General features: G+C 42.2%; 1 protein-coding gene across 49 annotated transcripts in view; it reads right to left on the minus strand.

Annotated features, from left to right (window-relative positions):
- Positions 1 to 24,672, minus strand: part of LOC119742530 (uncharacterized threonine-rich GPI-anchored glycoprotein PJ4664.02-like) — a 30,166-nt gene continuing 5,494 nt past the window's right edge. Inside the window, exons 6-42 of one of the 49 annotated variants that reach the window (XM_038218500.1) lie at positions 21,706 to 21,773; positions 17,933 to 18,073; positions 17,589 to 17,714; positions 17,244 to 17,384; positions 16,900 to 17,040; positions 16,555 to 16,695; positions 16,207 to 16,347; positions 15,859 to 15,999; positions 15,514 to 15,654; positions 15,169 to 15,309; positions 14,823 to 14,963; positions 14,477 to 14,617; positions 14,132 to 14,272; positions 13,784 to 13,924; positions 13,436 to 13,576; positions 13,092 to 13,232; positions 12,747 to 12,887; positions 12,402 to 12,542; positions 12,057 to 12,197; positions 11,712 to 11,852; positions 11,368 to 11,508; positions 11,022 to 11,162; positions 10,677 to 10,817; positions 10,329 to 10,469; positions 9,984 to 10,124; positions 9,639 to 9,779; positions 9,294 to 9,434; positions 8,949 to 9,089; positions 8,605 to 8,745; positions 8,075 to 8,242; positions 7,351 to 7,466; positions 6,818 to 7,040; positions 5,195 to 5,285; positions 4,959 to 5,044; positions 4,349 to 4,569; positions 3,978 to 4,044; positions 1 to 1,500 (exon numbers count right to left, since the gene is read on the minus strand). In XM_038218500.1, the coding sequence (XP_038074428.1) occupies positions 1,361 to 1,500; positions 3,978 to 4,044; positions 4,349 to 4,569; positions 4,959 to 5,044; positions 5,195 to 5,285; positions 6,818 to 7,040; positions 7,351 to 7,466; positions 8,075 to 8,242; positions 8,605 to 8,745; positions 8,949 to 9,089; positions 9,294 to 9,434; positions 9,639 to 9,779; positions 9,984 to 10,124; positions 10,329 to 10,469; positions 10,677 to 10,817; positions 11,022 to 11,162; positions 11,368 to 11,508; positions 11,712 to 11,852; positions 12,057 to 12,197; positions 12,402 to 12,542; positions 12,747 to 12,887; positions 13,092 to 13,232; positions 13,436 to 13,576; positions 13,784 to 13,924; positions 14,132 to 14,272; positions 14,477 to 14,617; positions 14,823 to 14,963; positions 15,169 to 15,309; positions 15,514 to 15,654; positions 15,859 to 15,999; positions 16,207 to 16,347; positions 16,555 to 16,695; positions 16,900 to 17,040; positions 17,244 to 17,384; positions 17,589 to 17,714; positions 17,933 to 18,073; positions 21,706 to 21,773 (5,113 nt within the window). In that variant the 3' untranslated portion in view covers positions 1 to 1,360. Of the gene's footprint in view, positions 1,501 to 3,977; positions 4,045 to 4,348; positions 4,570 to 4,958; positions 5,045 to 5,194; positions 5,286 to 6,817; positions 7,041 to 7,350; positions 7,467 to 8,074; positions 8,243 to 8,604; positions 8,746 to 8,948; positions 9,090 to 9,293; positions 9,435 to 9,638; positions 9,780 to 9,983; positions 10,125 to 10,328; positions 10,470 to 10,676; positions 10,818 to 11,021; positions 11,163 to 11,367; positions 11,509 to 11,711; positions 11,853 to 12,056; positions 12,198 to 12,401; positions 12,543 to 12,746; positions 12,888 to 13,091; positions 13,233 to 13,435; positions 13,577 to 13,783; positions 13,925 to 14,131; positions 14,273 to 14,476; positions 14,618 to 14,822; positions 14,964 to 15,168; positions 15,310 to 15,513; positions 15,655 to 15,858; positions 16,000 to 16,206; positions 16,348 to 16,554; positions 16,696 to 16,899; positions 17,041 to 17,243; positions 17,385 to 17,588; positions 17,730 to 17,932; positions 18,074 to 21,705; positions 21,774 to 24,672 lie in introns of all 49 variants that reach the window. The other 48 variants (XM_038218520.1, XM_038218517.1, XM_038218497.1 and 45 more) reach the window with 48 other exon arrangements.

Raw genomic sequence — 24,672 nt, forward strand, 5'->3', positions numbered from 1 at the left:
TTGTATTTCATACAACGCGCGTATAATAGTGGCCACGTGGCAGATACGAGAATAAGACAGCTCGTGAAACGATGAATTCACGCTTTTCATGGGGGCTGGTGATGTTTAGCTTCGTCACAGCGCGCGCTATGGGAATAAGCGCGCGAAGCAACGTATTATTGGGATACGACACTTCGTGGTGAAACATTTTTGATTTTTTTTAGAGATACGCCGCACAGTCTAATTAGCGTTCTCAGTTAATTAGAACGCAGATCGGAATAAAACTTTGTGAAGTTGAGCACTTTGATGAAATAAAACGTTAAAAGCAAAAACTCAAATTGGCCCAAAATCGGGATACGACGGTTCTTGGTACGACATACGTTGTATAGTCAATGTGTTAATTTTTATATACGTCATAAATCTGAGTCAAAGTTAAGTTGTTAAAAAAGTACACTAATATACATTTTGTAAAAAGAAAGATCCTTTTAAAATTCTTTCGCCGACCTTTGTGAATGTTAAAATAGTATTAAAATCCCCTTCCATTCATCTAAGAGATGTAAAAGTGTGTGCTCAACTAATAATGGTAAACACAGAATAATGTTAATAAATAAATAATGTGGTTTTTTTTGGCATTGTATTCTATTTATTTTTTTGTGTAGACATTTCGAGCATGGGTATGCAGGCCTTAGGGCTACAGTGTTTAAGTACACTTTTGTTTACCCTGGCCGGTTTGGAATGTTATATTGTTCTTGTTTTCTGTCCCTCTATCTCCTCTCCCCTGTCAAACTGTCCACCCTCCCTTCCCTCCCCCTCCCACCGACCCATTCCTACTCGCATCCTTCAGTCTTGTCTGGTCTTACTTTTCAATTTCCAATTTTTGTTTACTTTCTGATATATATTTGCTTTGTCATTGTACTTTTGTTCATTTGTTGGCCGAATAATTAATAATAATAATAATAATAATAATAATAATAAACAAGTTCATCATCAATATGAATATTTTAAGATCAAAATCTCACACTTTTAAAAAAATATGAAGCCGCCAAGGGAAGGCGGATGGGGGGGGGGGGGGGCTAACGGGGGCCATGCCCCCCCCCCAAAAAAACCCACGAACCCATTGTTTTGTTTGAGTACACCACCATCTTTTCTTCCAAAAAATGGTCAAAGTGGTCAGAAATTGCCTCAGATCGCACCACAGAGCATCTAGAATCCAAAACATTTCGTGGCCCATGAGTGGGTCCCAAACTTCACGCCATCATTTTTGACCCACTTTTTGACCCAAACAAATGTGTTATGGATCCGCCCTTGAAGCTGCACCGATATAGTGAGCAACTTGAGAACTTTACTCGTTGCAATAATGTGTACATACTTCGCAACCAATTTAACCAATGCACGACATATATGTATTCCACTCCAAGATTATAGTCCATGAACAATCTGCTTCGGCTGGAAGGTTTGAAGGTCCCCTAGACTTGCAGAAAATGAAGGGTGCTAATAGTAAAAAGCATCGTCCAAACACTCCTGCAGCAGGGTTAGAAAAATAACACCGAGTTAGGGCCTATATGAAAAATGACAATATTATACAGTTCTAAGAGCGCACACGTATACGTGGCTACGCCGTACAAGGGACGTCTCTGTAGCGGTGAGTTGTGAAATTTAATTTGGGTTTAATCATAGTTGTTATTTCAAAGTGTTTTCTAAACTTTAATTTATGATCACGCATACCTTTGATTGGAAATAAGTTTGTTGCGGTAAAACTGTTCATTAATCGTTCCCGTACTTTCGTAATAGCGCCCTCTTGTGATATGGTGCATTTTGTAAGGTCAAAGTGTAAATTCTTCATGATTCCGATGATTCGTAAACAATGAACGTGTACCAAATTTATCTCCCCAAATAAATGTAAAATTATCAGGGTTTCTAAGTCCCAAATGTTGTAGTTTTGGATCCAACACAATCGGTAAGCCTTGTTGATTTATTCATGGTTATAATTTATCATATTCTGAGTGATTAAGTAAGATTATTTGTAGCTTTTCAAAGTGAAGATTTATATGTTTTGGGGGTGTTTACTTACACGTACAGGGATAATGTACGCACTATGTCAAGTGAAGGCTCAAGCTCAATCGCATCTATATTTGACTAATTAATCTAATGGTTTATTATGTTTTTTCTGTAATTGTTAATACTAAAGTTAAGTATTGTAATTTGTGTAATTACAGTGAACCACCACCACCACCATAAGAACCAAATACAGCAGCAATAAAGTACTACTGCCTCAGGGTGCGTTCAGAAAGGGACCAAATACTTCGAATAAAAACACTTGTGTAGCAAATGACGTTTGCAAGGCTACAGTCTCCCTTCTTGTACTCTATACAATCATTTACCGACCCTTGTCATTAGGTGAACAAAATCGTGATCTGTTCTTGTCAAACAAGACGTTTGGAAAGAGTGCGTTCGAGTAGCTTTCCTGTGTTCACTGGATTTACATTCAAAGAAGCTACAAAATAAGGCTAATCGAACACTGTTTTGTATTCGCCTTGCATTCTTTGAACAATGATAAGGTGAAAGTGGTAAACTTTTGATCCCAACACTAGAGAATGTCGTACCTGTAACTTTCGACCGAAACTCCGGTCTTCATCAGCAGGATGACCCGGATGTTGCAACCTTTACGTTACGGACACGTGATTCCAACACCGGGTAACAGACTCCTGGGAGGTTTGTACCGCCTCCCCCGTCCCAGTTTAAAGAAGGTTTGTAGGTTCTGATAAAGGCTGCCTCCTTCACCCCCTTTCGAAGTATCGTGCGTCTCTATCTAAGATGTTTACTTTAGATATGTCTCCGTGATGGCCTGGTGCTCTCTCTCTATATATATATGTTGAGAAACCTTCGCAGTGGACGAACTGGGGCTTGGGTCACGTGTTGGGATCACGTGTCCGTAAGGTCAAGGATGCAACATCCGGGTCTGCTGATGAAGACCGTTGCGGGTCGAAAATCACAGGTATACGAAACTCTCTAAAGTGTTGTGATCAACATGAAAGTTTACCTCTAAATTGTATTTCACTACCAACACAGATGAACTTTCACGCAGGTGAAAGGTTGTTGCCTAGCGGGATTAAAGAAACCAGAGATATATAAAGTCGTCTGCTCCACTGGTAAAATGGAATCAGTTCGATCGTGGGAACCAGATCAAGAACAATTAATGAAATCGGAAGACACGGGACAATCCAATCCAACACCGTTGACAACTGGGATTATTTGTGTCATAAATTTCTCCATTGCACTATTCAAGTTCCCGCCATCTTTAATCTCGCTAACCACGAAATCGTCCATTTATGTCATTACACACGTGCAACCACTATACACCCGCCTGCGAGCTGGGGCAGTCACGTGGTGGACACCATGCATGGCAGACACGAACATTACGTCGCGGCGAATCGCAAATCGACCACTGCAAAAACCGCAGTGTTAATTTAACACCATTCGGTATCTATATAGAACAACACCAGTACAATTTAACACCAGATGGTCTTATATAGATACCAACAGTGTGAATTTAACACTGCAGTTTTTGCAGTGAACGGTCTTGTGTAAGTTTTAGTTTCACTGAACGTGTAAGCTACTCGAACGCACCCAAATAGTGAACTAGAGATACAACCAACACCCCAAGGTAATTATTATTATTATTTTTTTGTCGGGGGGGGGGGGGTTGTCAATTTTTGTTTTGGTTGCAAATTTGTGATCCAAACTATGTCTGAGGTGTATTGCCAACATTTCAGACCGTATTACCTCTACACAGATGATTATTTTTACAAATGATTATATCTATTTTATTTGCAAACCATCAGCCTGAGGTTTTATTTCAACGAGAAGTTTGAAAGTGGGAGGACTAAGATTTCAAGAGTTGTATAGATGTACTATTTTTAAGGCGAGAGAGAGAGAGAAAACCACGATAAGCGACAACTATTATAAGCACTGCTGTAAGCCACACTGGAAAAGTATACTAACTGGTGTGTCGGGGACAACGTAAGGCAAGCGAAAGTTTTCCCTTTCCAGGTTGCGAACCCAATACTTCAAAAGAAATAAAGAAAAAGAAAAATCTGCTACACGTACAAAAAACAGTAATTTTTGACCAAAAAGTGAAGGGAAGACAATATTGCAAATACATAATATTAAAATGATCATTTAAACTTGGAAGAATTCGAAGAACATTTACATGTAGCATGCAGCCATTAATGAGGTGTCTTCTTATTTTATTTGTAACAGCAAACGCACAAGAGGTCTACCAAACTAATGAGCACATGCCTGTGGAATACAAACAACATCCTGAAGATGACTGCACTGCAAAATATCCAATATAGACTTTTCCGCCTACCTGAGATGGGGGACGTGTCGTAGCTCTGTCTGCAAAACCCACACCGAAGGATCTTTGATGATGATATCTGGGCGCGTTTGTCTCTGGCCTTTCAACTCTTCTTGCAGAGCGAGCACGCATCATGTTAACCACCGCCATCAGTCCCACGACGACAGCAAGAGCCACAACTCCCACAGCAGCCAGAATGACAATAACGTGGAAATTATCACCTACCTCTGGGCCTATATTATCATACAAAATACATGGCATTAGGAAAAATAATGGAATTATGCTTAGGAAATGCTTTCAAGTTCACTTTTTGTTTGAAAATATTTCATTCGAGCTCAAGGGGTGCCCTGACATCTTAGAGAAAACTCCGAGATATTCTTGGGTCGACGTGATTACGTTTAAATTTAGAAGTAAATTATCCATAACGTAGGCCTACTCCCATTTGGTAAATTTTGTATAACTATGGCCAAATCCTAAGTCAGTCCCCATGTATATTTCCCGTGAATTTCTCAAACAAAGAAGTAAAAACAATCAATTTAGATAATTCTGACTTATGCTTCATCAATCTTAATCACATTTACTGTATAAAACTGAGATTTACTTCAAGGGTTTGTTTTCTTACATTGTCGATTCATACAATCATTTACAAGATAGACACTACACAAACCTCCGTTTTCGCACAGACGTCCCGTGTAACCTTCCACGCATCTGTATGAGGAAAGGAATCAAGAACGAGATTAGCATATCGTTATCGTATTTTTTCCAAACATTACAATTCGTCACCTTAAGATCCTGCCAATTTTCAAAGAATAAAAATAATTTCACTTGATTATATAATCACATAATGTTAAGACTTACTCGCAAGAATACACGTAGTCTTGGGGACTTCCTGCTTGCTTGCAGATGCCGCCATTTGTGCAGTAGTTCGTGGGACAACCTTGATTTGGAACTGCTCAGAAATAAATAAAATACATCAATGATCATTTGCCGGAGACGGTGTAGTAAGACTGGAGTCCAGGACACGGACTCGAGTCAGTCTGGAGTCCAGGACACGGACTCGAGTCAATCTGGAGTCCAGGACACGGACTCGAGTCAATCTGGAGTCCAGGACACGGACTCGAGTCAATCTGGAGTCCAGGACACGGACTCGAGTCAGTCTGGAGTCCAGGACACGGACTCGAGTCAGTCTGGAGTCCAGGACACGGACTCGAGTCAGTCTGGAGTCCAGGACACGGACTCGAGTCAATCTGGAGTCCAGGACACGGACTCGAGTCAGTCTGGAGTCCAGGACACGGACTCGAGTCAGTCTGGAGTCCAGGACACGGACTCGAGTCAGTCTGGAGTCCAGGACACGGACTCGAGTCAGTCTGGAGTCCAGGACACGGACTCGAGTCAGTCTGGAGTCCAGGACACGGACTCGAGTCAGTCTGGAGTCCAGGACACGGACTCGAGTCAGTCTGGAGTCCAGGACACGGACTCGAGTCAGTCTGGAGTCCAGGACACGGACTCGAGTCAGTCTGGAGTCCAGGACACGGACTCGAGTCAGTCTGGAGTCCAGGACACGGACTCGAGTCAGTCTGGAGTCCAGGACACGGACTCGAGTCAGTCTGGAGTCCAGGACACGGACTCGAGTCAGTCTGGAGTCCAGGACACGGACTCGAGTCAGTCTGGAGTCCAGGACACGGACTCGAGTCAGTCTGGAGTCCAGGACACGGACTCGAGTCAGTCTGGAGTCCAGGACACGGACTCGAGTCAGTCTGGAGTCCAGGACACGGACTCGAGTCAGTCTGGAGTCCAGGACACGGACTCGAGTCAGTCTGGAGTCCAGGACACGGACTCGAGTCAGTCTGGAGTCCAGGACACGGACTCGAGTCAGTCTGGAGTCCAGGACACGGACTCGAGTCAGTCTGGAGTCCAGGACACGGACTCGAGTCAGTCTGGAGTCCAGGACACGGACTCAAGTCAGTCTTGATTCGTATTCTCGATTACTTGGACTCGACTTGAGTCACTAGTGGGGGGAAAGACTTCAAATTGAGACCTCGTGAGCCACCTTGTTTTAAACAAACAAAAAATAACTATAGTAAATAGTTCCGACGTTAATTTTTTTATCGAAAGTAACGCCACTGAAGATAAATAACACTCACCAGGTGGTAATGCAAATAAGTGTTTATTAAATGCGCCTCTCCTTATTTTTCTCGCAACAGCGCATCCTGATATCCATATCGCTACGTGTACATTATGGTTCTATGTCCATGCACATCAATATGGACTCGAATCGAATGACCGTGATACTCAGGCTCGGACTCGACCGGGCCCAAGTGCCTTAAAACTCAGACTCGAACTCGACTCAAGTACTCGACGACAACATTTACGATACCTCAATAGCATGTGTTGTAGAAAAACACCTTAATCAAAGTTCAGATTCCTTTCGCATTATTAAGATATTCTAGTTAAAATGTATTTAAGTGGCATTAAATGAACCTGCTGCATAGGTAGCCGACGGATCAATAGTAAGTGAATCGGATGCATCTCCGTCGTTACTTCCAGCGATGTTCAGGACCTGGACTAAAGCATTCGCCTCGATCGCCGAGTTGGTAGGAAATATGGCAACGCCGTTGACCAGTAAACTCCCATTACGTATCGAAGAAATCACAAAATCCACGACGAGAGCGGTGGATGGTGAACCGCGGAGGATGTCCAACACCTGCAACAAAACAAATCAACATTAATATTATTCCCAAAAGTAACAACAGATGCGACGGGAAAACACGATGAAAAGTTCGGCACGATATCAAATTTGAATTTACAAGTAGCACAGACTATGATCGTTTATCAAAGCTATCCGTATTCGAGATTATCTGATTCTGTAAAGGGTTACATCTAATAGTCCGACGTCCCATTGGTCCGATGAAACATAACAGTACTGCGTAGTTCCACTGGTTCAGGTTGACTGACACTGACCCCAGGACGTCGGACCAATGGGACGTCCCCTCTTTAAAGTACCGAACACCTACCGCCATGGTCACTTGTGCTGATAGCTCACGAAATGCCTGAGAGCTGCTGTTGGTAAGATCATCGGTAAATCTAGCTGATAAGCCATTCAACGCGAGGATTCGGAGTCCGACAGTCACTTCAAATGGTACAGAAAAAGAATATTATCACTAAATGTCACTTTTGACTTTTAAACTTGTAAGAGCAAGACGATGTTTTGTGTTTTAAATACTTCTCCTTTGTGTAGTAATGTCTGAATTGGGGCCACGATTCCTTTGGAGGCTAAATATATTCAGAAATATGATCCACAAGTTTCCTTTAAAATATTGTGTTTTACCATAATATGATGTCAGGGGCGGATCCAGCTATGACTTAAGCGGGAATTAACTGTCAAGGGTGGGGGTGGTTAGCAGTCAGTTTTGTGCATTGAAACGTCCATAAGCAACTCTGTTGCAAAATATGTAGATGACTGTCGTTTTGAACATTAATTTTTTTTATTTTAAAAGAATACGGCCACCAGCGTTGATGATGAATCAATCAATAGTAAATATTTGATTATTCGGGTGCACCACGAAGTGACGTATATATCGTCTATGGACTTTGGGCACACGATCACTTCGTGGTGCAACCGATAGCATAACCATTGTTATCAGAAAGTCTCTGTCGGCCAGCAGCGTATCTATATTTTTTTTATGCCGGGGCAACATTAAGACTCTACTGTATCGATGCCTGAACCCATAGAAGTACCTTCCGTAGTCAATTGTAGAGTAGAATCGGTGGTGGCCAGTCGGTCAATGGTGAATTCAGAAGTGGATGATCGGCCAGTCGTTGATGATACACTTGTTAGTAGTGGGTTGATTGTCGATTCTGCAGCTTTCGTTTCAGTCGACAATAATGATGCCGATGACAATGATCCTGGGAGAAAGAAAAACACACCAAATCACATTACATGGACAACTATTGTCAAAAAAATTAATTTTACATCCATTTGGTAATAAAAGTTGGAGAGAAGAAGTTTTTAAAATGAACTCTTTTTCCACTGAAACTGCATGGTCACTGGCCGATTATCCACGTCTGAATTTGCGGACTGGCTGGCCACTACTGATTCTATTCTTTAGTTGACTACAGAAGGTAACAATATGCAGGCCTCAATTTTGCGGAAAAAAAATCTTTCAGTTTTGGCCGTTCATATACTTTGAAATTGATGTACAACCGACAATGACCTTGAGCTCCAAAAGCAAGATAATTACTTTTCTCGGATGAGGAATGCGTGTTACCTGAATCAGTGGTGGCAAGTCGTTCGTTGATTGGCGATTCAGTGGTGCTTGGTCGACTAGTCGTTATTGGTGAATCACTCGTAGTCAGTTGGTTGATGTTTGCTTCCACAGTGGATGTGAAATCAACCGTCGTTGTTGATTCTTGTTGAAAGTAGAGAAAAGGAAAACGTCACCATGAAGTGAAAAAGCCCCAACTTTATCCAAAAGAGCAACATAAGTTTCTGCTTTCCAGGTGGCTGAACTAAGAAATTCCACTGGAATCAACACAATAGTATTAGAAGGGGAAAATGAGCTACATTAAAAGCGAGATAATTACTTTTTTCTGATGAGGAAAAGCGTGTTACCTGAGTCAGTGGTGGCAAGTCGTCCGTTGATTGGCGATTCAGTGGTGATTGGTCGACCAGTCGTTATAGGTGATTCACTCGTAGGGAGTTGGTTGATGTTTGCTTCCACAGTCGATGTCAAGTTAGCTGTCGTTGTTGATTCTAGTTGAAAGTAGAGAAAAGAAAAACGGCACCATGAAGTGAAAAAAGCCCCAACTTTATCCAAAAGAGCAACATAAGTTTCTGCTTTCCAGGTGGCTGAACTAAGAAATTCCACTGGAATCAACACAATAATATTAGAAGGGGAAAATGAGCTTCATTAAAAGCGAGACAATGACTTTTCTCTGATGAGGAAAAGCGTGTTACCTGAGTCAGTGGTGGCAAGTCGTCCGTTGATCGGCGATTCAGTGGTGATTGGTCGACTAGTCGTTATTGGCCAATCACTCGTAGTCAGTTGGTTGATGTTTGCTTCCACAGTCGATGTCAAGTCAGCTGTCGTTGTTGATTCTGGTTGAAAGTAGAGAAAAGGAAAACGGCACCATGAAGTGAAAAAAGCCCCAACTTTATCCAAAAGAGCAACATAAGTTTCTGCTTTCCAGGTGGCTGAACTAAGGAATTCCACTGGAATCAACACAATAATATTAAAACAAGAAAATGAGCTTCATTAAAAGCAAGACATTGAGTTTTCTCCGATGAGGAAAAGCGTGTTACCTGAGTCAGTGGTGGCAAGTCGTCCGTTGATCGGCGATTCAGTGGTGATTGGTCGACTAGTCGTTATTGGCGAATCACTCGTAGTCATTTGGTTGATGTTTGCTTCCACAGTCGATGTCAAGTCAGCTGTCGTTGTTGATTCTGGTTGAAAGTAGAGAAAAGGAAAACGGCACCATGAAGTGAAAAAAGCCCCAACTTTATCCAAAAGAGCAACATAAGTTTCTGCTTTCCAGGTGGCTGAACTAAGAAATTCCACTGGAATCAACACAATAATAGTAGGAGGGGAAAATTAGCTCCATTAAAAGCAAGACATTGAGTTTTCTCTGATGAGGAAAAGCGTGTTACCTGTGTCAGTGGTGGCAAGTCGTCCGTTGATTGGCGATTCAGTGGTGATTGGTCGACTAGTCGTTATTGGCGAATCACTCGTAGTCAGTTGGTTGATGTTTGCTTCCACAGTGGATGTCAAGTCAGCTGTCGTTGTTGATTCCAGATGAAAGTAGAGAAAAGGAAAACGGCACCATGAAGTTAAAAAAGCCACAACTTTATCCAAAAGAGCAAAATAAGTTTCTTCTTTCCAGGTGGCTGAACTAAGAAATTCCACTGGAATCAACACAATAATAGTAGGAGAGGAAAATGAGCTCCATTAAAAGCGAGACATTGAGTTTTCTCTGATGAGAAAAAGCGTGTTACCTGAGTCAGTGGTGGCAAGTCGTCCGTTGATCGGCGATTCAGTGGTGATTGGTCGACCAGTCGTTATTGGCCAATCACTCGTAGTCAGTTGATTGATGTTTGCTTCCACAGTGGATGTCAAGTCAGCTGTCGTTGTTGATTCTGGTTGAATGTAGAGAAAAGAAAAACGACACCATGAAGTGAAAAAAAACACAACTTTATCCAAAAGAGCTGCATGCGTTTGTGCTTTCCAGGTGGCTGGACTAAGAAATTCCACTCGAATCAACACAATAATATTTGACGGGAAAAAACAAGAGCTCCATTAAAAGCGAGACAATGACTTTTCTCTGATGAGGAAAAGAGTGTTACCTGAGTCAGTGGTGGCAAGTCGTCCGTTGATTGGCGATTCAGTGGTGATTGGTCGACCAGTCGTTATTTGTGAATCAGTCGTAGGTAGTTGGTTGATGTTTGCTTCCACAGTGGATGTCAAGTCAGCTGTCGTTGTTGATTCCAGATGAAAGTAGAGAAAAGGAAAACGGCACCATGAAGTGAAAAAAGCCCCAACTTTATCCAAAAGAGCAACATAAGTTTCTGCTTTCCAGGTGGCTGAACTAAGAAATTCCACTGGAATCAACACAATAATATTAGAAGGGGAAAATGAGCTTCATTAAAAGCGAGACAATGACTTTTCTCCGATGAGGAAAAGCGTGTTACCTGAGTCAGTGGTGGCAAGTCGTCCGTTGATCGGCGATTCAGTGGTGATTGGTCGACTAGTCGTTATTGGCGAATCACTCGTAGTCAGTTGGTTGATGTTTGCTTCCACAGTCGATGTCAAGTCAGCTTTCGTTGTTGATTCTGGTTGAAAGTAGAGAAAAGGAAAACGGCACCATGAAGTGAAAAAAAGCCCCAACTTTATCCAAAAGAGCAACATAAGTTTCTGCTTTCCAGGTGGCTGAACTAAGAAATTCCTTTGGAATCAACACAATAATAGTAGGAGGGGAAAATTAGCTCCATTAAAAGCAAGACATTGCGTTTTCTCTGATGAGGAAAAGCGTGTTACCTGAGTCAGTGGTGGCAAGTCGTCCGTTGATTGGCGATTCAGTGGTGATTGGTCGACCAGTCGTTATTTGTGAATCAGTCGTAGGTAGTTGGTTGATGTTTGCTTCCACAGTGGATGTCAAGTCAGCTGTCGTTGTTGATTCCAGATGAAAGTAGAGAAAAGGAAAACGGCACCATGAAGTGAAAAAGCCCAAACTTTATCCAAAAGAGCAACATAAGTTTCTGCTTTCCAGGTGGCTGAACTAAGAAATTCCACTGGAATCAACACAATAATATTAAAACAAGAAAATGAGCTTCATAAAAAGCAAGACATTGAGTTTTCTCTGATGAGGAAAAGCGTGTTACCTGAGTCAGTGGTGGCAAGTCGTCCGTTGATCGGCGATTCAGTGGTGATTGGTCGACCAGTCGTTATTTGTGAATCAGTCGTAGGTAGTTGGTTGATGTTTGCTTCCACAGTGGATGTCAAGTCAGCTGTCGTTGTTGATTCCAGATGAAAGTAGAGAAAAGGAAAACGGCACCATGAAGTGAAAAAAGCCCCAACTTTATCCAAAAGAGCAACATAAGTTTCTGCTTTCCAGGTGGCTGAACTAAGAAATTCCACTGGAATCAACACAATAATATTAGAAGGGGAAAATGAGCTTCATTAAAAGCGAGACAATGACTTTTCTCCGATGAGGAAAAGCGTGTTACCTGAGTCAGTGGTGGCAAGTCGTCCGTTGATCGGCGATTCAGTGGTGATTGGTCGACTAGTCGTTATTGGCGAATCACTCGTTGTCAGTTGGTTGATGTTTGCTTCCACAGTCGATGTCAAGTCAGCTGTCGTTGTTGATTCTGGTTGAAAGTAGAGAAAAGGAAAACAGCACCATAAAGTGAAAAAAGCCCCAACTTTATCCAAAAGAGCAACATAAGTTTCTGCTTTCCAGGTGGCTGAACTAAGAAATTCCACTGGAATCAACACAATAATAGTAGGAGGGGAAAATTAGCTCCATTAAAAGCAAGACATTGAGTTTTCTCTGATGAGGAAAAGCGTGTTACCTGTGTCAGTGGTGGCAAGTCGTCCGTTGATCGGCGATTCAGTGGTGATTGGTCGACTAGTCGTTATTGGCGAATCACTCGTAGTCAGTTGGTTGATGTTTGCTTCCACAGTGGATGTCAAGTCAGCTGTCGTTGTTGATTCCAGATGAAAGTAGAGAAAAGGAAAACGGCACCATGAAGTTAAAAAAGCCACAACTTTATCCAAAAGAGCAACATAAGTTTCTGCTTTCCAGGTGGCTGAACTAAGAAATTCCACTGGAATCAACACAATAATATTAGAAGGGGAAAATGAGCTTCATTAAAAGCGAGACAATGACTTTTCTCTGATGAGGAAAAGCGTGTTACCTGAGTCAGTGGTGGCAAGTCGTCCGTTGATCGGCGATTCAGTGGTGATTGGTCGACTAGTCGTTATTGGCGAATCACTCGTAGTCAGTTGGTTGATTGTTGGTTTCACAGTCGATGTCAAGTCAGCTGTCGTTGTTGATTCTGGTTGAAAGTAGAGCAAAGGAAAACGGCGCCATAAAGTGAAAAAATCCCCAACTTTATCCAAAAGAGCAACATAAGTTTCTGCTTTCCAGGTGGCTGAACTAAGAAATTCCACTGGAATCAACACAATAATATTAGAAGGGGAAAATAAGCTTCATTAAAAGCGAGTCAATGACTTTTCTCTGATGAGGAAAAGCGTGTTACCTGAGTCAGTGGTGGCAAGTCGTCCGTTGATCGGCGATTCAGTGGTGAGTGGTCGACTAGTCGTTATTGGCGAATCAGTCGTAGTCAGTTGGTTGATGTTTGCTTCCACAGTCGATGTCAAGTCAGCTGTCGTTGTTGATTCTGGTTGAAAGTAGAGAAAAGGAAAACGGCACCATAAAGTGAAAAAGCCCCAACTTTATCCAAAAGAGCAACATAAGTTTCTGCTTTCCAGGTGGCTGAACTAAGAAATTCCACTGGAATCAACACAATAATATTAGAAGGGGAAAATAAGCTTCATTAAAAGCGAGTCAATGACTTTTCTCTGATGAGGAAAAGCGTGTTACCTGAGTCAGTGGTGGCAAGTCGTCCGTTGATCGGCGATTCAGTGGTGATTGGTGGACTAGTCGTTATTGGCGAATCACTCGTAGTCAGTTGGTTGATGTTTGCTTCCACAGTCGATGTCAAGTCAGCTGTCGTTGTTGATTCTGGTTGAAAGTAGAGAAAAGGAAAACGGCACCATAAAGTGAAAAATGCCCCAACTTTATCCAAAAGAGCAACATAAGTTTCTGCTTTCCAGGTGGCTGAACTAAGAAATTCCACTGGAATCAACACAATAATATTTGACGGGAAAAAACAAGAGCTCGATTACAAGCGAGACAATGACTTTTGTCTGATGAGGAAAAGCGTGTTACCTGAGTCAGTGGTGGCAAGTCGTCCGTTGATCGGCGATTCAGTGGTGATTGGTCGACCAGTCGTTATTTGTGAATCAGTCGTAGGTAGTTGGTTGATGTTTGCTTCCACAGTGGATGTCAAGTCAGCTGTCGTTGTTGATTCTGGTTGAATGTAGTGAAAAGAAAAACGACACCATGAAGTGAAAAAAACACAACTTTATCCAAAAGAGCTGCATGCGTTTGTGCTTTCCAGGTGGCTGGACTAAGAAATTCCACTCGAATCAACACAATAATTGTAGGACGGGAAAAAACAAGAGCTCCATTAAAAGCGAGACAATGACTTTTCTCTGATGAGGAAAAGCGTGTTACCTGAGTCAGTGTTGGCAAGTCGTCCGTTGATCGGCGATTCAGTGGTGATTGGTCGACCAGTCGTTATTTGTGAATCAGTCGTAGGTAGTTGGTTGATGTTTGCTTCCACAGTGGATGTCAAGTCAGCTGTCGTTGTTGATTCTGGTTGAAAGTAGAGAAAAGGAAAACGGCACCATAAAGTGAAAAAAGCCCCAACTTTATCCAAAAGAGCAACATAAGTTTCTGCTTTCCAGGTGGCTGAACTAAGAAATTCCACTGGAATCAACACAATAATTGTAGGAGGGGAAAATTAGCTCCATTAAAAGCAAGACATTGAGTTTTCTCTGATGAGGAAAAGCGTGTTACCTGAGTCAGTGGTGGCAAGTCGTCCGTTGATTCGCGATTCAGTAGTGATTGGTCGACCAGTCGTTATTTGTGAATCAGTCGTAGGTAGTTGGTTGATGTTTGCTTCCACGGTGGATGTCAAGTCAGCTGTCGTTGTTGATTCCAGATGAAAGTAGAGAAAAGGAAAACGGCACCATGAAGTGAAAAAAACCCAACTTTATCAAAAGAGCAACATAAGTTTCTGCTTTCCAGGTGGCTGAACTAAGAAATTCCACTGGAATCAACACAATAATATTAAAACAAGAAAATGAGCTTCATTAAAAGCAAGACATTGAGTTTTCTCTGCCAGTGAGGAAAAGCGTGTTACCTGAGTCAGTGGTGGCAAGTCGTCCGTTGATCGGCGATTCAGTGGTGATTGGTCGACTAGTCGTTATTGGCGATTCACTCGTAGTCAGTTGGTTGATGTTTGCTTCCACTGTCGATGTCAAGTCAGCTGTCATTGTTGATTCTGGTTGAATGTAGTGAAAAGAAAAACGACACCATGAAGTGAAAAAAAACAACTTTATCCAAAAGAGCTGCATGCGTTTGTGCTTTCCAGGTGGCTGGACTAAGAAATTCCACTCGAATCAACACAATAATATTTGACGGGAAAAAACAAGAGCTCCATTAAAAGCGAGACAATGACTTTTCTCTGATGAGGAAAAGCGTGTTACCTGAGTCAGTGGTGGCAAGTCGTCCGTTGATCGGCGATTCAGTGGTGATTGGTCGACCAGTCGTTATTGGCGAATCACTCGTAGTCAGTTGGTTGATGTTTGCTTCCACAGTGGATGTCAAGTCAGCTGTCGTTGTTGATTCTGGTTGAAAGTAGAGAAAAGGAAAACGGCACCATAATGTGAAAAAAGCCCCAACTTTATCCAAAAGAGCAACATAAGTTTCTGCTTTCCAGGTGGCTGAACTAAGAAATTCCACTGGAATCAACACAATAATTGTAGGAGGGGAAAATTAGCTCCATTAAAAGCAAGACAATGACATTTCTCTGATGAGGAAAAGCGTGTTACCTGAGTCAGTGGTGGCAAGTCGTCCGTTGATCGGCGATTCAGTGGTGATTGGTCGACTAGTCGTTATTGGCGAATCACTCGTAGTCAGTTGGTTGATGTTTGCTTCCACAGTGGATGTCAAGTCAGCTGTCGTTGTTGATTCTGGTTGAAAGTAGAGAAAAGGAAAACGGCGCCATAAAGTGAAAAAAGCCCCAACTTTATCCAAAAGAGCAAAATAAGTTTCTGCTTTCCAGGTGGCTGAACTAAGAAATTCCACTGGAATCAACACAATAATATTAGAAGGGTAAAATGAGCTTCATTAAAAGCGAGACAATGACTTTTCTCTCATGAGGAAAAGCGTGTTACCTGAGTCAGTGGTGGCAAGTCGTCCGTTGATCGGCGATTCAGTGGTGATTGGTCGACTAGTCGTTATTGGCGAATCACTCGTAGTCAGTTGGTTGATGTTTGCTTCCACAGTCGATGTCAAGTCAGCTGTCGTTGTTGATTCTGGTTGAAAGTAGAGAAAAGGAAAACGGCACCATAAAGTGAAAAAAGCCCCAACTTTATCCAAAAGAGCAACATAAGTTTCTGCTTTCCAGGTGGCTGAACTAAGAAATTCCACTGGAGTCAACACAATAATATTTGATGGGAAAAAACAAGAGCTCCATTACAAGCGAGACAATGACTTTTCTCTGATGAGGAAAAGCGTGTTACCTGAGTCAGTGGTGGCAAGTTGTCCGTTGATTGGCGATTCAGTGGTGATTGGTCGACCAGTCGTTATTTGTGAATCAGTCGTAGGTAGTTGGTTGATGTTTGCTTCCACAGTGGATGTCAAGTCAGCTGTCGTTGTTGATTCCAGATGAAAGTAGAGAAAAGGAAAACGGCACCATGAAGTGAAAAAAGCCCCAACTTTATCCAAAAGAGCAACATAAGTTTCTGCTTTCCAGGTGGCTGAACTAAGAAATTCCACTGGAATCAACACAATAATATTTGACGCGAAAACACAAGAGCTCCATTAAAAGCGAGACAATGACTTTTCTCTGATGAGGAAAAGCGTGTTACCTGAGTCAGTGGTGGCAAGTCGTCCGTTGATCGGCGATTCAGTGGTGATTGGTAGACCAGTCGTTATTTGTGAATCAGTCGTAGGTAGTTGGTTGATGTTTGCTTCCACAGTGGATGTCAAGTCAGCTGTCGTTGTTGATTCCAGATGAAAGTAGAGAAAAGGAAAACGGCACCATGAAGTGAAAAAAGCCCCAACTTTATCCAAAAGAGCAACATAAGTTTCTGCTTTCCAGGTGGCTGAACTAAGAAATTCCACTGGAATCAACACAATAATATTAGAAGGGGAAAATGAGCTTCATTAAAAGCGAGACAATGACTTTTCTCTCATGAGGAAAAGCGTGTTACCTGAGTCAGTGGTGGCAAGTCGTCCGTTGATCGGCGATTCAGTGGTGATTGGTCGACTAGTCGTTATTGGCGAATCAGTCGTAGTCAGTTGGTTGATGTTTGCTTCCACAGTCGATGTCAAGTCAGCTGTCGTTGTTGATTCTGGTTGAAAGTAGAGAAAAGGAAAACGGCACCATAAAGTGAAAAAGCCCCAACTTTATCCAAAAGAGCAACATAAGTTTCTGCTTTCCAGGTGGCTGAACTAAGAAATTCCACTGGAATCAACACAATAATAGTAGGAGGGGAAAATTAGCTTCATTAAAAGCAAGACATTGACTTTTCTCTGATGAGGAAAAGCGTGTTACCTGAGTCAGTGGTGGCAAGTCGTCCGTTGATCGGCGATTCAGTGGTGATTGGTCGACTAGTCGTTATTGGCGAATCACTCGTAGTCAGTTGGTTGATGTTTGCTTCCACAGTCGATGTCAAGTCAGCTGTCGTTGTTGATTCTGGTTGAAAGTAGAGAAAAGGAAAACGGCACCATAAAGTGAAAAAAGCCCCAACTTTATCCAAAAGAGCAACATAAGTTTCTGCTTTCCAGGTGGCTGAACTAAGAAATTCCACTGGAATCAACACAATAATAGTAGGAGGGGAAAATTAGCTCCATTAAAAGCAAGACATTGACTTTTCTCTGATGAGGAAAAGCGTGTTACCTGAGTCAGTGGTGGCAAGTCGTCCGTTGATCGGCGATTCAGTGGTGATTGGTCGACTAGTCGTTATTGGCGAATCACTCGTAGTCAGTTGGTTGATGTTTGCTTCCACAGTGGATGTCAAGTCAGCTGTCGTTGTTGATTCCAGATGAAAGTAGAGAAAAGGAAAACGGCACCATGAAGTGAAAAAAGCCCCAACTTTATCCAAAAGAGCAACATAAGTTTCTGCTTTCCAGGTGCCTGAACTAAGAAATTCCACTGGAATCAACACAATAATATTAGAAGGAGATATGAGCTTCATTAAAAGCGAGACAATGACTTTTCTCTGATGAGGAAAAGCGTGTTACCTGAGTCAGTGGTGGCAAGTCGTCCGTTGATCGGCGATTCAGTGGTGATTGATCGACTAGTCGTTATTGGCGAATCACTCGTAGTCAGTTGGTTGATGTTTGCTTCCACAGTGGATGTGAAATCAGCTGTCGTTGTTGGTTCTTGTTGAAAGTAGAGAAAAGGAAAACGGCACCATAAAGTGAAAAAAACCCCAAATTTAGCCAAAAGAGCAACATAAGTTTCTGCTTTCGAGGTGGCTGAACTGAGAAATTCCACTGTGGCAAAAAAACCCTAACTGGATAGCCATAAGGGTGAAATTCTGTTCTTTTAACGTCATTTTCGTAATCAGAAATCATCATTTTATAGTTCTCAGAAAAATATTCGGTGATGCATTGGCGCACTCATAAAGGATAATTAAACAAACCGCTGTCTCCAAGGACTATGATGATAGCTCATTTTGTGGAGTTCCAATATGATCATGGTGGTAATGTATAGTTTACATCTCAAGGTTCCATCTCAGTCTTATTGAAAGAGATAATATGCTATAGGAGATAGGGCGACGGTTAAACTCAGGACTTTCAATGATCCCATATGCATTTTTGAACTGGAATTGCCCCAAACTCCGTTAAAAATAGTCTTTGTGAATAAAAGAAGATAGCTATAAAGACGAGCGTTTGTTGAGTTACAAGCGCAGGGTGATTGGGCATGCAACTATTTCATTGGACATGACCCAGTTAAGTTGTGAATATTTTTTTTAAATCCAGAACCAAAAAAAAGATCACGAATTTTGGCCTTTCCGGTAGTACAATTAGTTTGATTTGAACAAAAATATGGCCCTTTTGTGGTTTGATGAATATCAGCATACATTATATTTACACGTACCTGATATCTCCGGTTTGATGACGTCATCACATACAATGTGTAAACCGAAAATTGACTGTTTTAGTTCATATGTTCATTATGAATGAAACAGAAAAACCTTTTGAGAATTTGGAAATTATAATGATTTTTCACTCTCTTCCGGTTTTGGAAGCCAGTTTGGTCCATTTATGGACCAAATTGATCTTTATGATAGGCAGGTGATAAGTGACTAATATTCTTTTATTTTTGCCATTCCGTGTATATAAAACTGGTAACGTTGCACAACTAACTAGAGCTACGGTATTGTTGAGTTCCAACTGTTATTTATTGGCCAGTTAAGTTGTGAGTATTTTTTATGTCCGAACACGAAAATGGATCACGGAATTCAGCCTTTTACCGTAATAGTATATAGAACCATGTGTTTTAATTTGAACAAAAATGCACCTTAAGGGGTAGGCATATGATAAATTTCAGTACGCATTTTACGAACACCAACACCCAACTTTCGGTTTGATGGCGGCACAGCATGACGACTACAATCATTATATCATATGATGGATTTAAATACAAAAGAACTAAAGAAAACTAATCATTCACAAATTCTCCCTACAATAACTTCCGGTCTATCTGATGTCGTCATCATCTTGAAACCAAGGAATGTCCAAAGAATATAATGCCAACATTGATAACATTTTCATGAATGGTTTTTAGATCCAAGAAGTTCAACTGTTTTTGAAGTGCCGCTAAAGGACACCCTTTCGGTTGATGACGTCATCGTGCCTCTTTTGTGCTTGGCATCCTTCACTAAATATTTCTATGATTTGTTTAATGAAGAAAAATGCTTCAATTTCAAGTTACAGTCAATTCTCATTGCACTTCCAGTAACACCGGAAATATAGGTGAAAAGGGTTTGTCACCGGGAATCCAAACTATTGCCATATAGGCAATGTCTACCATATTACAAACAAATTATTTATTACTACATTCATTTAAAATGTTAGAGTTCAAAGTAATTTTTTCAAATGTTGACATTAAATCACTTGTAATTTGATACCTGAAGACGTCATGATGACGTTACAAAATTAAAGTTTGATCGTAATCCCGTGAACCGTATGGAAGACAGTTTGGTTTGTTTTGATGTGAGGCTTCTGTTTGCACTTTGATTTCTCCTATCTTTGACGTAACCCCGCAAGGAAATGCCAAGCGACACTACGTTTATCAATGTATGGTCAATTAGATAATGACTGAACATTCATTGATGACGTCATCATGATGTCAGAGTAATATTTGCACACCTCGGGATCAGGGTTGATCTTTGTTCAAGGTTTCAATTATATATATATATTGAAATACCTTTATTGTTATTCACATCAGTGATACAATAAGAACATTAAGAAATTACATTTATTTATAAATAAAAACATCTACATTTTGTTCATTATCACACAGAAAACGTCAAACATGGACAAATTCACAAATGTGCATACACCAAAGTAGCAGTTAAAAAAAAGGAAGAAGGGGGGAACCTAGGACTCAGGCGTAGGAACAGGGGGGGACCCTGAAAGGGCCTGGCAAGGTAAAAAGGGGAAAATTCCACCATCTGGAGGGGGACAAAGCTATAAAAAGGCAATTTGGAGGGACATGTATATTAAAAAAAAATATTTTTTTTAAAAAGGGGAGAGATTCAACATGCACAGAATACTTGCAATAAACACCTAAACCCTACTGTCTGGAGATAGAAAAAAAAAGAAAAAAAAATGCACATTCAAAGGCCTTATTTGATGCTCAACTTCCAGTCAAGCTAGGGAACTTGTACAACAACAGTGAGTGCACAAGAGGTCTACCCATGCCTTTCTCTGAGAAAACCAGCAAGCACCTACAATCATGATGGCCAGTGCAATTCAAAGGATTTCTCGTTATGTACACCAATTAAACTGTCATTCATGTGGCAAAGGAAAACAACAACGCACTAGAACTTACGAGTATGTAAACAACGGCAATCGTGGACATAGGGCAAAAGAGTTAGGGCCGGCACAAACAATACGTCCACGATTGACCGAACGTCCACGATTGAAATTCGTGTACAAAACCAATGAGAGCTGTTGCTAAAAAGTGTTCAAAACGAAGGGATGAGGGCTTTATAGGGACAATAGGGGGCCACGATTGCCGGTGTTTACGAAGGTGTGTTCGTTGCATGTGTCCCAAAGAGTGTCCTTTGTTGTTTTAATTTAGCAACAATGAAAACACACAAATGGTTACAATTATGCCTACCCAAGGGATACAAAACCGTTGCCCTCCAACTTCGCCTAAACGCATAAGGTTCGTTCTCAACTGGAATGCTCTCAGTGTTTGCCCAGTAAGCAAGATATTGGCCGATGAGTCCCACCCAAGCAGCTTTTGAATTTGTTGCAATAAGCCATTTGCGAGTAACCTATACCCTTTGGGATTTACATTTCAATAACATCTCGTACACTGACTTGCTCAGAATGCTTGGCACATTTTAACTTTGAATTCTCCAGACCAAAGACACTGTTGCTAATCACATTATTCGGGGCAAGCTGTTCCATAGTTACGTAAGAGACGCTCAGCATCAATACATCGCTCACAATGGGTGAGAATGGCACAAAGACACCAGACCATGCCAGAGCTGGGTGTTGCTAACATAAGGCTTGCCCCGAATCACGTGATGTAGTAACAGTCTCTTTGGTCGGGAGAATGCAAAGTTAAAATGTGCAATTGGATTAAGTCAGCGTTCCAGATTTTATTCAAATTTAACTCGCAAATGGCTTATTTCCTGAGGTCTATATCTCCCCAGTGGCTTTGGATTTACATGTCAAGTGCTTATAAGCTAACCCAGCACTGATATTTACATTTCCACTTCCCGATGAAAATGCCATCCAATGTTTCAGACGAAATGACGGAGAAGACTTACCTGCTTGGGTTGTAGGATTGTCCACAGCTGTGGACATCTGCGGGTTACATTCCGATGGATTCCCCCTCCTAAAAGACAACAGTCATAACTGAAATTAATACAGGATTTTTGCATAGAGATGGGGAAAAATTAACGAAACCCTGTAGAAAAAGGACAAAAGGAGTGTATTACTTAAGGAAAATATACATCACGCCCACAAAGGGGTGGTCGGGGATGGGTGGGTCAAATTGTTTCAGTTTGAATCAACAAATTGTACGAACGATTAGAGTTTCAGCCATTGCGGCAAATATCGCGCAACTTATAGTTACAAAATGTTACCACTTGGTTACCACTAGCTCCGGACCTACAGCTATTTACCAGTTGTTAGAAAAATCCGGGCATGGAGTGAAAATCGTCTTCGCAACGGCCATTTCTTGCCAAAGTAAGGGTGGGGGCAGCGGCGGCGGAACGGTTTTCAAACTGGGGGGGGGGGCATCACTAAAAAGGGCCACTTGCTCAGTAAAAGGCATCTTCCGTCGGTGGGGGGCACATCCGTGCTGAAATGTCCATAAGTTTTTTTCACCGGACACTTGGCCTCCGTAAATTCAAATAGTGCCCAGGTAGCAAGCCCATATGGGTGGCATATGGGCCCCATCGGGGCCAATATATGGGTCCCATATGGGAGGACCCATATGGGCCCCAGATAATTTTGCACCCAAGATTCTTATGGGGCCCATATGGGCCAGCCCAGATAAACCCATATGGGTTATTTCTGGGGCCCATCTGGGCAAACATCTGGGTAAAATATGGGAAAGCTTTAATGGGCCCCATCTGGGCCAAGATATGGGTCCCATATGGGCGGACCCAAATGGGCCCCAGATAATTTTGCACCCAAGATCCTTATGGGACCCATATGGGCCAGCCCAGATAACCCATATGGGTTACCTGTGGGGCCCATCTGGGTAAAATGTGGGTTGTCCAAAATATATTAATCCTAATCTTAATCCTGAATTTCAATCCTGAATCTTACCTTATTACATTCTCATCCACCATAATGTCCAAATCACATTATATTTCCATTTCTATTTATATTTGCATACCCTAGTCACATTCCTCGCTAATACATCTCACAATGCTCCATCCAACTTTACTTCTCCTAATTAATCCCTTAATCCTCCCAAATAGCGTCTACAACCATAATATACCCCGAAATCACATCCTCTATACCCGTAATCATATTCCCCATAATCATCCCTCCCTCTCTATCCTTTCTAATTATATCATTTGTGTGCACACTTCCTATATATATGCCCAATAATTTCCATTTTCTAAATCACAGTTAGCAAATTGTCAAGCTCCGCCCACAGCTTTGTTTCACAAGTGAGCATGCTCGGTTACGTAATAAATATTCATGACTTTTTGCATACCAACTCTTAATGATCAACAAGACATTTTCTAAACAACTTCTTTAGCTTATAACTCTTGACTAACACCGTCGATCTTGTGAATACTTTCCCTTTCCATAGACAATTCACTGAACAACAACTTGGCAGTGTGCACAACCTCGTTTGACCTTAACTTCCGGCTCTACCGGATGTTCGAAATATGATCAATTATTTCTCTTATAACTGTTCAACAATATCACCAATCGTGTTCATACTTTGCAATGCGATGCTACATTCATAGATCAACATTTGCGAACTGTACATGACCTCCTTCGACATTTACTTCCGGCTCGACCGGAAGTTCAAACTTAGATCAGCTTTTCCCCATGTAACACCCATATGGGCCGGCCCATATTCTGCCCACATAAGTTTGCCCAGGTTGTTCCCATGTGACACCCACATGAGCCCGCCCGTATTCAACCCACATTGGATTGCCACTTTTCCCCATATGACATCCGTAATGGGCCAGGCGGTGTTCTGCCCACTTGGTTTTGCCCACGGTTTTCCCATGTGATGCCCTTATAGGCCAGCCAGTATTCCGCGAACATGGGTTTGCCCAGCTTTTTCCCTAATGACACCCCAGTGAGCCCAGCCCGTATTTTGCCCACACACCCGGTTTTTACCATTTACCCCCATATGGGTCAGTCTGTATTCTGCCTACATGGAGTTGCCCAGTATTATGACACCCATACGGGCCATCCCGTATTTTGTCCACACGTGCTCGCCCAGGTTTTCTTTCCATTATTACACCCACATGGGCCAGCCAGCACTAGTATTCCGCCTACATGGGTTTGCCCAGGTTTTTCCCCAATGACACCCATATGGGCCAGCCCGTATTTTGCCCATTATGAGCGTGCCCAGGTTTATCCCATGACGCCCTCATGGGTCAGCCCGTATTTTCCCCTTATGGGTTTGCCCAGGTTTTTTCCCAATGACACCCATATCGGCCAGCCTGTATTTTGCCCATAATGAGCGTGCCCAGGTTTATCCCATATGACGCCCACATGGGTCAGCCCGTATTTTCCCCACATGGGCTTGCCCAGCTTTTTCCCTAATCACACCCATATGGGCAAGCCCATATTGTGCCCATATGAGCGTGCCCAGGTTTATCCCATTTGACGCCCACATGGGTCAGCCCGTATTTTCCCCATATGGGCTTGCCCAGCTTTTTCCCTAACGACACCCATATGGGCCAGCCGGTATTTTGCCCATATGAGCGTGCCCAGGTTTATCCCATATGACGCCCACATGGGTCAGCCCGTATTTTTCCCACATGGGCTTGCCCAGCTTTTTCCCTAATCACACCCATATGGGCAAGCCCATATTGTGCCCATATGAGCGTGCCCAGGTTTATCCCATATGACGCCCACATGGGTCAGACCGTATTTTCCCCACATGGGCTTGCCCAGCTTTTTTCCTAATGACACCCATATGGGCCAGCCCGTATTTTGCCCATATGAGCGTACCCAGATTTATCCCATATGACGCCCACATGGGTCAGCCCGTATTTTCCCCACATGGGCCAGCCCAGCTTTTTCCCTAA

The sequence above is a fragment of the Patiria miniata genome, unplaced genomic scaffold, assembly GCF_015706575.1.
Source record: "Patiria miniata isolate m_02_andy unplaced genomic scaffold, ASM1570657v1 HiC_scaffold_6, whole genome shotgun sequence".
NCBI lineage: Eukaryota > Metazoa > Echinodermata > Asteroidea > Valvatida > Asterinidae > Patiria > Patiria miniata.